The 14,557-nt window shown below is 42.6% G+C and overlaps 1 protein-coding gene across 1 annotated transcript in view; it reads right to left on the bottom strand.

Moving 5' to 3' along the window:
• Positions 1-11,823, bottom strand: part of cers5 (ceramide synthase 5) — a 29,606-nt gene extending 17,783 nt beyond the window's left edge. Inside the window, exons 1-2 of the mRNA XM_042324852.1 lie at positions 11,341-11,823; positions 258-366 (exon numbers count right to left, since the gene is read on the bottom strand). Of these exons, the coding sequence (XP_042180786.1) occupies positions 258-366; positions 11,341-11,513 (282 nt within the window). The 5' untranslated portion in view covers positions 11,514-11,823. The remainder of the gene's footprint in view (positions 1-257; positions 367-11,340) is intronic.
• Positions 11,824-14,557: the final 2,734 nt, after the last annotated feature.

Raw genomic sequence — 14,557 nt, 5'->3', positions numbered from 1 at the left:
CCTTATTTGTGTGTGTGTGTGTGTGTGTGTGACAGCGAGTGTACCTTTGATAGATGTAAACACCTCTAATACCTTATTTGTGTGTGTGTGTGTGTGTGTGTGTGTGTGTGTGTGTGTGTGACAGCGAGTGTACCTTTGATAGATGTAAACACCTCTAATAACTTATTTGTGTGTGTGTGTGTGTGACAGCAAGTGTACCTTTGATAGATGTAAACACCTCTAATACCTTATTTGTGTTTGTGTGTGTGTGTGTATACCTTTGTGATGGATGTAAACACCTTCTCCAGGACAGGGTTGGGTGTGGCTCGCCAGTGGACTGAGGTCGCGTGGATATGCAAGAGGAAGGCACATGGTCTGGCTATGAACCTGAAGGAAAACCAGCAGTGAAAGCCGATCTCTATCTTATTGCTATTAGCTGTATACAGGGCATTAAGAAAATATTCAGACCCCTTTGACTTTCCCCACATTTTGTTACGTTATAGCCTTATTCTAAAATTAAAATATATATTTCAATCAATCAATAATCAATCTACACACAATAACCCATATTGACAAAGCATTTTGTTTTAATGTTGTGTAAAATTGTGAAATTGCTGCATGTTTAATTTATATTTTTGTTCAATATATATACACACAATGCAAACAATCACACTTACAGATGGACTCATTATAAACCTATCTATCAGTGAAGGAAGCCTTGTCTGTCACGCCCTGGTCAAAGTATTTTGTGTTTATCTTTATGTATTTGGTCAGGCCAGGGTGTGGCATGGGGTTTTTGTAATTGTGGTGTGTTTGTCTTGGGGTTTTGGTGGTGGTATTGGGATTGTAGCTTAGTGGGTTGTCTAGCAAGGTCTATGGCTGTCTGGAGTGGTTCTCAATCAGAGGCAGGTGCTTATCGTTGTCTCTGATTGGGAACCATATTTAGGCAGCCATATTCTTTGAGTTTGTCGTGGGTGATTGTCCTTAGTGTCTTACTTGTACTCTCTGTTAGTTTGCACTAGATAGGCTGTTTTCGGTTTTCATTACGTTTATTGTTTTGTAGTGTTTAGTGTTTAGTCGTGTTTACGTTTTGTTTAATAAATATGGATCGCAATCGACACGCTGCAGTTTGGTCCGACTCTCCTTCATCACCACTAGAAAACCGTTACAGAATCACCCACCACCAACGGACCAAGCAGCGTGTTAACAGGCAGGAACCACAGGAGAGGCAACAGAGGCAGCAGCAGCAGGAGCAGCAGCAGCTGCAGTGGGAGAGGCTGCACCACCTGGAGAAATGGACATGGGAGGAAGAACTGGACGGTAAAGGACCCTGGGCTCAGCCTGGAGAATATCGCCGCCCCAAGGAAGAACTGGAGGCGGCGAAAGCTGAGAGGCGCAGATATGAGGAGGCAGCACGGCGTAGCGGATGGAAGCCTGAGAATCAGCCCCAAAAATTTCTTGGGGGCTCAGGGAGAGTGTGGCAGAGTCAGGAGTCAGACCTGAGCCAACTCTCCCTGTTTATCGTGAGGAGCCAAGGAGGAGACCAGAACCAGAGACTGTGAAGGAGTTAATGGGGAAATTGGAGGAGAGAGAAATGAGGGAGTTGCTGTGTTGGTGCTTTTGCATGGAATTCGCCCGACGGAACGTGTTGGGGATTTGATGGCACCTGGGTTAGCGCTCCATACTCGTCCTGAGGTGCGTGTTAGTCGGCTGGTGAAGTTGGTGCCAGCCTCACGCACCAGGCCTCCTGTGCACATCCCTAGCCTTGCACATCCTGTGCCAACACTGCTCTCAAGATCTCCAGTACGCCTTCACGGTCTAGCCCATCCTGTGCTACCTCCACACTCCAGTCCTCCGGTAGCAGCTCCCCGCTCCAGGCTTCCTGTGCGTGTCCTCGATCCAGTACCACCAGTTCCAGCACCATGCACCAGGCCTTCAGTGTGCCTTGCCTGTTCAGCGCAGCCAGCGCTTTTCTCCTCCCTGCGCTGCTGGAGTCTCCCGCCTGTTTAGCGCAGCCAGAGCTGTCAGTCTGCATGGAGCAGCCAGAGCTGTCAGTCCGCATAGAGCAGCCAGAGAGGTCAGTCTGCATGGAGCAGCCAGAGCTGTCAGTCTGCATGGAGCAGCCAGAGCTGCCAGTCTGCATGAAGCAGCCAGTCTGCAAGGAGCAGCCAGAGCTGTCAGTCTGCATGGAGCAGCCAGAGCTGCCAGTCTGCATGGAGCAGCCAGAGCTGCCAGTCTGCATGGAGCAGCCAGAGCTGTCAGTCTGCATGGAGCAGCCAGAGCTGCCAGTCTGCATGGAGCTGCCAGTCTGCAAGGAGCAGTCAGAGCTGTCAGTCTACATGAAGCAGCCCGAGCTGCCAGTCTGCATGAAGCAGCCAGTCTACATGGAGCAGCCAGAGCTGCCAGTCTGCATGAAGCAGCCAGAGCTGTCAGTCTGCATGGAACAGTCAGAGCTGTCAGTCTGCATGGAGCAGCCAGAGCTGTCAGTCTACATGAAGCAGCCCGAGCTGCCAGTCTGCATGAAGCAGTCAGTCTACATGGAGCAGCCAGAGCTGTCAGTCCGCATGGAGCAGCCAGAGCTGTCAGTCTACATGAAGCAGCCCGAGCTGCCAGTCTGCATGAAGCAGCCAGTCTACATGGAGCAGCCAGAGATGTCAGTCTGCATGAAGCAGCCAGAGCTGTCAGTCTGCATGGAGCAGCCAGTCTGCATGGAGCAGCCAGTCTGCAGGGAGCTGCCAGTCTGCAGGGAGCTGCCAGTCTGCATGGAGCTGCCAGTCTGCAAGGAGCTGCCAGTCAGCACGGAGCCGCCAGAGCGGTCAGTCTGTAAGAAGCCGCCAGAGCTGTCAGCCTATATGGAGCAGCTAGTGCCGCCAGTCTGCCCAGCGCCGCCAGTGCCCCCAGTCTGCCCAGCGTCGCCAGTCTGCCCAGCGCCGTCAGTCTGCCCAGCACGCCAGTCTGCCCAGCGTCGTCAGTCTGCCCAGCACCGCCAGTATGCCCAGCGCCGCCAGTCTGCCCAGCGCCGCCAGTCTGCCCAGCATCGCCAGTCTGCCCAGCGCCGCCAGTCTGCCCAGCGCCGCCAGTCTGCCCAGCGCCGCCAGATCTGCCAGTCAACCAGACTCTTCCAGATCTGCCAGTCAACCAGACTCTTCCAGATCTGCCAGTCAACCAGACTCTTCCAGATCTGCCAGTCAACCAGACTCTTCCAGATCTGCCAGTCAGCCAGGATCTGCCAGTCAGCCAGGATCTGCCAGTCAGCCAGGATCTGCTGAAACCACCAGCCAGCCAGGAGCTGGTAGATCTATCTACCTGCCTGAGCTTCCTCTCACTCCTGAGCTTCCTCTCACTCCTGAGCTTCCTCTCACTCCTGAGCTTCCTCTCACTCCTGAGCTTCCTCTCACTCCTGAGCTTCCTCTCACTCCTGAGCTTCCTCTCACTCCTGAGCTTCCTCTCACTCCTGAGCTTTCTCTCACTCCTGAGCTTTCTCTCAAGCTTCCCCTCAGTCCCGAGCTGCCTCGGTCCCAGCTGTCCTTCAGTCCCGATCTGCTCCTCAGTCCAGTGGGGTTCTGGGTGGGGAACTAGGCCATGGTCGGCGGCGAGGGTGGACTATCCAGGGACGAAGGGAGAGGGGACTAAGACATTAAAGGAGTGGGGTCCACGTCCCGCGCCGGAGCCGCCACCATGGACAGACGCCCACCCGGACCCTCCCTTTGTTTTGAGGTGCGTTCGGGAGTACCTTAGGGGGGTTCTGTCACGCCCTGGTCAAAGTATTTTGTGTTTATCTTTATGTATTTGGTCAGGCCAGGGTGTGGCATGGGGTTTTTGTAATTGTGGTGTGTTTGTCTTGGGGTTTTGGTGGTGGTATTGGGATTGTAGCTTAGTGGGTTGTCTAGCAAGGTCTATGGCTGTCTGGAGTGGTTCTCAATCAGAGGCAGGTGCTTATCGTTGTCTCTGATTGGGAACATATTTAGGCAGCCATATTCTTTGAGTTTGTCGTGGGTGATTGTCCTTAGTGTCTTACTTGTACTCTCTGTTAGTTTGCACTAGATAGGCTGTTTTCGGTTTTCATTACGTTTATTGTTTTGTAGTGTTTAGTGTTTAGTCGTGTTTACGTTTTGTTTAATAAATATGGATCGCAATCGACACGCTGCAGTTTGGTCCGACTCTCCTTCATCACCACTAGAAAACCGTTACATTGTCAGAATACACCATTTAAAAATCGTATAATTTAAATTCTCATACTGCTTTCATTCTCATTTGTATTCTCACACTGCTTTCATTCTCATTTGTATTCTCATACTGCTTTCATTCTCATTTGTATTCTCATACTGCTTTCATTCTCATTTCTATTCTTATATTCACACAATGCAATGTCTCCCAATGTTTCCCAATCTCTCCCAATGTCTCCCAATGTTTCCCAATCTCTCCCAATGTCTCCCAATGTTTCCCAATCTCTCCCAATGTCTCCCAATCTCTCCCAATGTCTCCCAATCTCTCCCAATGTCTCCCAATGTTTCCCAATCTCTCCCAATGTCTCCCAATCTCTCCCAATGTCTCCCAATGTCTCCCAATCTCTCCCACTGTCTACCAATCTTTCCCAATGTCTCCCAATGTCTCGCAATGTCTCCCAATGTCTCCCAATGTCTCCCAATCTCTCCCAATGTCTCCAAATGTCTACCAATCTCTCCCAATGTCTCCCAATGTCTCCCAATGTCTCCAAATGTCTACCAATCTCTCCCAATGTCTCGCAATGTCTCCCAATGTTTCCCAATCTTTCCCAATTGTTTCCCAATCTCTCCCAATGTTTCCCAATGTTTCCCAATGTCTCCCAATCTTTCCCAATGTCTCCCAATCTCTCCCAATTTATTCCAATGTCTTGTTTGATAAACATTTTTAAAAGATGTTATATCCATCATGTCAATATTTTGACAATATTTGTCCAACACCAGCCAAAAGACAAAGAGAGTAGAGATTAAATACACAGAAACTCATTAAAAAGAACAAGACTGTCACAACCCGATGGTCACTCTGACAGAGCACCAGAGTTCCTCTGTGGAGATGGGAGAAACTTCCAGAAGGTCAACCATCTCTGCAGCACTCCACCAATCAGACCTTTATGGTAGAGTGGCCAGACGGAAGCAACTCCTCAGTAAAAGGCACATGACTGCCTGCTTAGAGCTTGCCAAAAGGCACCTTAATGACACTCAGACCATGAGAAACAAGAATCTGAACAGCATGAGACTGAACTCTTTGGCCTGAATCCCAAGCGTCATGTCTGGAGGAAACCAGCCCAACGGTGAAGCATGGTGGTGGCAGTATCATGCTGTGGGTACGTTTGTCAGCGGCAGGAACTGGGAGACAAGTAAGGATTGAGGGAAAGATGAACGGACCAAAGTACAGAGAGATCCTTGATGAAAACCTGCTCCATTTGTATTCTCATACTGCTTTCATTCTCATTTGTATTCTCATACTGCTTTCATTCTCATTTGTATTCTCATACTGCTTTCATTCTCATTTGTATTCTTACACTGCTTTCATTCTCATTTGTATTCTCACACTGCTTTCATTCTCATTTGTATTCTCACGCTGCTTTCATTCTCATTTGTATTCTCACACTGCTTTCATTCTCATTTGTATTCTCACACTGCTTTCATTCTCATTTGTATTCTCACGCTGCTTTCATTCTCATTTGTATTCTCACACTGCTTTCATTCTCATTTGTATTCTCATACTGCTTTCATTCTCATTTGTATTCTCATACTGCTTTCATTCTCATTTGTATTCTCATACTGCTTTCATTCTCATTTGTATTCTCACACTGCTTTCATTCTCATTTGTATTCTCATACTGCTTTCATTCTCATTTGTATTCTCACACTGCTTTCATTCTCATTTGTATTCTCATACTGCTTTCATTCTCATTTGTATTCTCATACTGCTTTCATTCTCATTTCTATTCTTATATTCACACAATGCAATGTCTCCCAATGTTTCCCAACGTCTCCCAATGTCTTGTTTGATAAAGATTTTTCAAAGATTTTATATCCATCGATCAATATTTGTCCAACACTAGCCAAAGGACAAAGACAGTAGGACTGCCACAACAGGGCAAGAGGCCAGATTACTAAAGAGAGTAGAGATGAAATAGGATGCCATACATAGAATGTTTGGCACAGCATTTGTCTGTCAGTGAGAATGCTGCATACATTAGAGTACAGAAGAGTGGAATGTAAAAGTGAAATATGATAACAAACTGTTAGTGTTCATTCAGTGTGTCCAAAGATAACAGTGAGCATAGGCCTAGAGCGGCCCGATCACTAGAAATAGACGTTGATTTCGGGACGTTTGAAAAGGTTCTGAGGACGTCTTACTCGGTGGGGGGAAAAAAGAAGTTTGCCCAGAACTGGCTGTGAACTCGTGCTGCTTAGACCACAGCACTACAGCAGTTCATAATGCTCTAGCAAGCTGAGAAAATTCCAAGAATACTAAAGATGACGGTGATAGCAAGTCATTAAAAATATATTCTTTTGTTTCAAGCCTTCCCCAAACCATAGTCCTAACCTTAACCACTCAGAATGAATGCCTAAACTGTTACCCTTTGGAGTTGTTTCCGTTTTAACCCTGAAACCACGCGGAATTAATGCATGAAAAATAAACATTCATCCTTAATACATCACATTTCGAAGGGAAACTATGAGATCTTGTTGTCTAGAGAGCATTTAAAAAATAGTGACCACACCCTCGAAGTAAAAGTGATGCGTCTTCATAAACCATTGATTTGTTTGTAAAGCTATTCCTTGTCCTTTGTCCTTGACTGTTTATAGTAGAAAATCATAACAAACAAACAGGCAGACTAAAAGGTCAGACAGACACAGTTGACAAAAACAGAAGCCTACAACATAAACAGAACAGACAGACAACACACAACCCCTTTGTCCCAGCCATTCCAGCATTGGTTTAGCATACTGTGTAAGTAAACCAGAAGTTTACATTAAACAGTTAGCCTAAGGCCTCCTGAGTGGCACAGTGGTCTAAGGCACTGCATTGCCACTAGAGATCCTGGTTCAAGTCCAGGCTCTGTCGCAGTCGGCCACGACCGGGAGACCCATGGGGCGGTGCACAATTGGCCCAGCACTCTCCGGATTAGGGGAGGGTTTGGCCGACAGGGATGTCCTTGTCCCATCGCTGTGGCGGGTCGGGCGCAGTGCACACTGACACGGTCGCCAGGTGTATGGTGTTTCCTCCGACACATTGGTGCGGTTGGCTTCCGGGTTAAGTGGGCATTGTGTCAAGAAGCAGTGCGACTTGGCTGGGTTGTGTTTCAGAGAACGCACAGCTCTCGACCTTTGCCTCTCCCGAGTCCGTTCGGGAGTGGTAGCGGAGGGACAAGACTGTAACTACCAATTGGATACCAAGAAATTAGGGCTAAAAGGGGTAACAAATAAAATACAAAATAAAAAGGTTAGCCTAACTATCGGTAAGCCAGAATCCCACAACAGAGGTTAACTGTGGGTAGGCCAGAATCCCACAACAGAGGTTAACTGTGGGTAAGCCAGAATCCCACAACAGAGGTTAACTGTGGGTAGGCCAGAATCCCACAACAGAGGTTAACTGTGGGTAAGCCAGAATCCCACAACAGAGATTAACTGTGGGTAAGCCAGAATCCCACAACAGAGGTTAACTGTGGGTAAGCCAGAATCCCACAACAGAGGTTAACTGTGGGTAAGCCAGAATCCCACAACAGAGGTTAACTGTGGGTAAGCCAGAATCCCACAACAGAGGTTAACTGTGGGTAAGCCAGAATCCCACAACAGAGGTTAACTGTGGGTAAGCCAGAATCGCACAGAGTAGAGCAAGCTGCCAAAACCTGGTAGAGAATTCCATTGTCGCAGTGGAGGGTGTTAGCCTGGACCCAGACCTGTAAATTCACAGTGACTAAGAAGTTGGCTAGACCACATACAGATCTGGGATCAGGCTAAAGGAAGGGATACTCTGCAGTGGAATACGACACTATTCTCCCAGTGTGGCAGTCATTCTGCCAGCCAGAGTCCTGTGGTTAATTAGAATGTGAGAAAAATATCAGATCTTGTTTCTGAAACTACTCCGACCAGTTACTGAAGAAAGAAAAAGACAAGCCCCTATACTCTTCACCCTGTCCCTCCTCCTCTTCCTCCTGTCATTCCGGTTCACAAGTATTAAAAATATAATTTCTTTTTTTGCTGAGTTTATAAATATAGGACAAAACACACATCACGACAAGAGCCAACACAACACTACATAAAGAGGGACCTAAGACAACAACATAGCAAGGCAGCAACACATGACAACACAGCATGGTAGCAACACAACATAACAACAACATGGTAGCAACACTACATGGTAGCAGCACAAAACATGGTACAAACATCACTGGGCACAGACAACAGCACAAAGGGCAACAAGGTAAAGACAACAATACATGACATGAAGCAGCCACAACAGTCAGTAAGAGTGTCCATGATTGAGTCTTTGAATGAAGAGATTGAGATACAACTGTCCAGTTTGAGTGTTTGTTGCAGCTCGTTCCAGTCGCTAGCTGCAGCGAACTGAAAAGAGGAGCGACTCAGAGATGTGTGTGCTTAGGAGACCTTTAACAGAATGTGACTGGCAGAACGGGTGTTGTATGTGGAGGATGAGGGCTGCAGTAGATATCTCAGATAGGAGGGAGTATAATCCTTCTACAGATATAATCATCCTACAGATGTCATAGTTGGTACTCGTAACAGTCTATTCTATTCTTGGCCGTGTTTATGTGCAAAGTGAATGTGGTGATTAGCTACCCAACACACGGCACTGGAGTGCCAATTCTGGGATTAAAAGGCTCCTGAACAGCTTCTACCCCCAAGCCATTAGACTGCTGAACAGTTAATCAAATGGCTACTCAGACTATTTGCATTGACCCCTTTTTTTACACTGCTGCTACTCACTGTTTATTATCTGTGCATAGTCAATTTACCCCTACCTACATGTACATATTACCTCGACTAACCTGTACACATTAAATCGGTACCAGTACCCCCTGTATATAGCCTCGTTATTTTATTGTGTTACTTTTTAAATAGATTTTTAATTAACTTTTTTAAACAATTCTGCATCGTTGGTTAAGGGCTTGTAAGTAAATATTTCATGGTAAGGTCTTCACCTGTTGTATTCACAGCAAATAAAATATTATTTATTTGATTGATTGATTTATTCTCCTGAGAGGTGAGGAAGGATAGAGGTCACTTACATCCAGAAACAAACCCTTTGCCCTTGACCTGCCCATCTCCTTTGCACTGTGAAGATCTGGGGCGGTATCTAGCATCTGAGAGTAAATGTGATCTAGGATCAGGTCCCACCTGCCCATTTAATCAACCTGGACTCAGGGGTAGAGGTAACATAGTAAATGTAAATTGGGATCCCTATAATTTTTTAAAAATGTATCCATTATTTTACCAGGTAAATTGACTGAGAACACATTCTCATTTACAGCAATGACCTGGGGAATAGTTACAGGGGAGAGGAGGGGGATGAATGAGCTAATTGTAAACTGGGATTATTAGGTGACCGTGAATGGTTTGAGGGCCAGATTGGGAATTTAGCCAGGACACCGGGGTTAACACCCCTACTCTTACGCTAAGTGCCACGGGATCTTTAATGACCTCAGAGAGTCAGGACATCCGTTTAACGTCACATCCGAGAGACAGCACCCTACACAAGGCAGTGTCCCCAATCACTGCCCTGGGGCATTGAGATATTTTTTAGACAAGAGAAAAGTGTGCCTTTTACTGGCCCTCCAACACCACTTCCAGCAGCATCTGGTCTCCCATCCAGGGACTGACCAGGACCAACCCTGTTTAGCTTCAGAAGCAAGCCAGCAGTGGTATGCAGGGTGGTATGCTGCTGGCCTTAGTAAAATATGTTACATTTCATATGGTATGTATTCATTTGTGGATGCCAACATTCATTTTGTATTATATGTTACAAAATACAATTTGTATGATATGTCACAAATTGCAATTCATACAATTCATTTACGATAACCTACTGTCTATTGTAACAAAACAGTTTCACAGATTCACATTAACTATGTTACGTGTAGTCTATGAGACCAGACTGATACAATCTTCAAAATGTATGCATATTTTAAAACATCATTCCTACTCTGAGACACTTTATGAAAAAGGGCACTAAAAGTATGACCAATGTGGTGAAATGCCCACAATGTCCAGAGCCACTATGAAAAGCCTACAATTTAACTCTTCATCATCACAGGACTTTGTCTTTTGATTTCAACATAACTAAGCCCTAAAACTCTCAAAAGTGCAACCGTTTCCATGCTGTGTCATTTTCTATATTTTCTCAGTGACAAGGGTCTGTTATACATGTTTACTCTCTCCAGCAGTTTTATAGCTATAATTTACAGGCCTGATTTGAATTGCAGACAACCTGTGTATTGCGGGTGGGCTGTAGCCTAACTACAACTGAGGAATGATGTAATGTTAACTGTGTAATAACTGCCTAACAACACAGGCCATAGCCAGCCCTGAGAACTGTCATCAGGTTCTGGTGTACAGCCACTGAGTGTCTGCCAAAGCTATTACTTCAAAGAGATAATGAACTTACTTGATCTATTTCGATGGTGAGCATTGATTTATTTATTTAACCTTTATTTGATCAGGGATTCATACTGAGAGCAAGGTCTAAATGACAGAAGGTCTAAATGACAGAAGGTCTAAATGACAGAAGGTCTAAATGACAGAAGGTCTAAATGACAGGAAATACACACATCGATATAAATACAAAACGCAGAAAGAAAAACACGATTATAAAAAAACAAACACATTCATCAGTAATAAGGTCCTCAACCAGCTGTCTGAATGACCCAAGAGGCACCAGAACATCACATTCATCAGTAATAAGGTCCTCAATCAGCTGTCTGAATTACCCCAGCGGCATCAGAACATCACATTCATCAGTAATAAGGTCCTCAATCAGCTGTCTGAATTACCCCTAGAGGCACCAGAACATAAACTTTAATAACATTTTGAAGATTGTTCCATAAATAAATTGGAAGAAACCTAGAATGAGTTGGCCTGCTCCAGTGCTCTCACTAGGAAGTGACAGGCAACCAGACAGACAACAGGTTAGCTTAGCTAGCTAGGGTGGGCAAACCTCCCAAATGACCTTAGGTTCTTAATCAATTCCAAGTACACTTCCTTTCAATTATTAAATATTCGAGTCGTATTTGTGGCTGCAAAGACTCTGGCATGGCCGGGCGAGTGTTATGTTCAAGAAAGAGTTGATGAATGTAATGATATGAGTTCAAAAAACAGACAGTCCGTACCTCTCAAATAGTATTCTGACCGCAAAGATCCCCAAAGCCAGCGGTAAAGCAGAGAGCAAGTGACTGGCTTTAGGATACTCCACCCCGGGCGCTGGGTCTGCAAGGTCCGCCCAAGTCACATTATGTGGGAGCCAAAATCTCTCGTTCCAAAACCAGGCTGAAAGAGCAGCCATGGTCACCAAAAGTCGTTTCAATTAAATAAATATATCCTAAGGAAAAACTTGAGAAACGTTTCCACCGTCGTCCGTCCGTTTCGTGATGGAGTTCATGGATTAAGGAAGTGAAATGGGCCACGGCCCCACCTCCCGCCCGCTCTTCAGAGAGGTATCATTGATGGAATACTGTTACTTTGCCAGTCCGCAGCCACCTAGCTTGCTAGCGTTCTTTTCAAAATAAGAGATAATCAATAATAATCCGAGATTAAAATCGTGTGCCCAATATAGGTGAATGTGTGATGTATGTAGAAAATGGTCTTGTCCCCCCAGACGTGACTTTAAAAGTTTGAACAAGAGAAGGTCACCACCAAGCGGCCATCCATAGTATTACAAGGGAGACGTTCTGAAATGTCAGGGTTACCCCACATTTCAATTAAACGACAGCAAGAGACCTATACAGCGCCATCTCACACCACTTGTGAATTAATAGTCAGGGGAGCGTACCATGATCATCTAACGTAGTTATTCAATTAGCCCAAAATAAATTCCCAACCATGTGGATTGACTTAAATGTTTGCCGACAATTGTTCTCATCAGCAGCCTACGCTTTAGCCTAATGCACCATATCCGATAACCATATCCTAAGGACATTATCAACATACATATTTAACTTATTCGTCTGTTATCAACATTATATGGGTATAATAGGCATTTTATCTAAGAAAATTTCCGAACAAATTAGCCATTCTCATTCGCTATAGAAATACACGCAAACCTAAGAACGTAAATGCTGAGGATATGGCTTTTGTAAGCGCCAACATCCCTCTCCAAAAGAAATGACAATTCCCAAATGCATGTGCATTCATTAAAGTGTTCTATATTGTTATAGTGTTCTATAGTGTTCCATATTGTTATAGTGTTCTATATTGTTATAGTGTTCTATATTGTTCTAGAGTTCTATACTGTTATAGTGTTCTATTCTGTTATAGTGTTCTATACTGTTATAGTGTTCCATATTGTCATAGTGTTCCATATTGTTATAGTGTTCTATTCTGTTCTAGAGTTCTATACTGTTATAGTGTTCTATTCTGTTATAGTGTTCCATATTGTTATAGTGTTCTATACTGTTATAGTGTTCTATATTGTTAGTGTTCTATATTGTTATAGTGTTCTATATTGTTATAGTGTTCTATATTGTTATAGTGTTCTATATTGTTATAGTGTTCTATATTGTTATAGTGTTCCATATTGTTATAGTGTTCTATATTGTTATAGTGTTCCATATTGTTATAGTGTTCCATATTGTTCTAGAGTTCTATACTGTTATAGTGTTCTATATTGTTATAGTGTTCTATACTGTTATAGTGTTCCATATTGTTCTATACTGTTATAGTGTTCTATATTGTTATAGTGTTCTATATTGTTCTAGAGTTCTATACTGTTATAGTGTTCTATTCTGTTATAGTGTTCTATATTGTTATAGTGTTCCATATTGTTATAGTGTTCTATATTGTTATAGTGTTCTATATTGTTATAGTGTTCTATATTGTTATAGTGTTCTATATTGTTATAGTGTTCTATATTGTTATAGTGTTCCATATTGTTAGTGTTCCATGTTGTTATAGTGTTCTATATTGTTATAGTGTTCCATATTGTTATAGTGTTCTATATTGTTAGTGTTCTATGCTGTTATAGTGTTCTATATTGTTATTGTATTCCATATTGTTATAGTGTTCTATACTGTTATAGTGTTCTATATTGTTAGTGTTCTATATTGTTATAGTGTTCTATATTGTTATAGTGTTCCATATTGTTATAGTGTTCTATATTGTTATAGTGTTCTATATTGTTATAGTGTTCTATATTGTTATAGTGTTCTATACTGTTATAGTGTTCTATATTGTTATAGTGTTCTATATTGTTATAGTGTTCTATATTGTTATAGTGTTCTATATTGTTATAGTGTTCCATATTGTTATAGTGTTCTATATTGTTATAGTGTTCTATATTGTTATAGTGTTCTATACTGTTATAGTGTTCTATATTGTTATAGTGTTCCATATTGTTATAGTGTTCCATATTGTTATAGTGTTCTATACTGTTATAGTGTTCTATACTGTTATAGTGTTCTATATTGTTATAGTGTTCTATACTGTTATAGTGTTCTATATTGTTATAGTGTTCTATACTGTTATAGTGTTCCATATTGTTAGTGTTCCATGTTATAGTGTTCTATATTGTTATAGTGTTCCATATTGTTATAGTGTTCTATATTGTTAGTGTTCTATGCTGTTATAGTGTTCTATATTGTTATTGTATTCCATATTGTTATAGTGTTCTATACTGTTATAGTGTTCTATATTGTTATAGTGTTATTCCATATTGTTATAGTGTTCTATACTGTTATAGTGTTCCATATTGTTATAGTGTTCTATATTGTTATAGTGTTCTATATTGTTATAGTGTTATATTGTTATACTGTTATAGTGTTCTATATTGTTATAGTGTTATATTGTTATAGTGTTATAGTGTTCTATACTGTTATAGTGTTCTATATTGTTATAGTGTTCTATACTGTTATAGTGTTCTATATTGTTCTATACTGTTATAGTGTTCTATATTGTTATAGTGTTCTATACTGTTATAGTGTTCCATATTGTTATAGTGTTCTATACTGTTATAGTGTTCTATATTGTTATAGTGTTCTATACTGTTATAGTGTTCCATATTGTTATAGTTTTCCATATTGTTATAGTGTTCTATACTGTTATACTGTTCCTAACTTTCAAGTTAACATTCTTAGCTTAATCCTTTCAAAATAGACACGTAAAAAGATTGTGCCTCTTCAATATGTACCTATTGTTTGGAAATGCCACACGTTCCTTATTTTATTTATTTTAAGAGGACTATTTCTAAACACATTAGCAATAGTTTGCCTTAGGAAGACATCTCAATAAATACAGGTACTCATCCTTTAACAGACTTCGCTGTTTGAACAAGTGAGGCTATGACCTAGTACGATTAGGATCATTTCAAGAGCAAAAGGTTCATTGAAGCAATAC

Source organism: Oncorhynchus tshawytscha, linkage group LG07 (genome assembly GCF_018296145.1).
Source record: "Oncorhynchus tshawytscha isolate Ot180627B linkage group LG07, Otsh_v2.0, whole genome shotgun sequence".
Lineage (NCBI taxonomy): Eukaryota > Metazoa > Chordata > Actinopteri > Salmoniformes > Salmonidae > Oncorhynchus > Oncorhynchus tshawytscha.
This window is presented reverse-complemented; position numbering and strand designations above follow the sequence as displayed.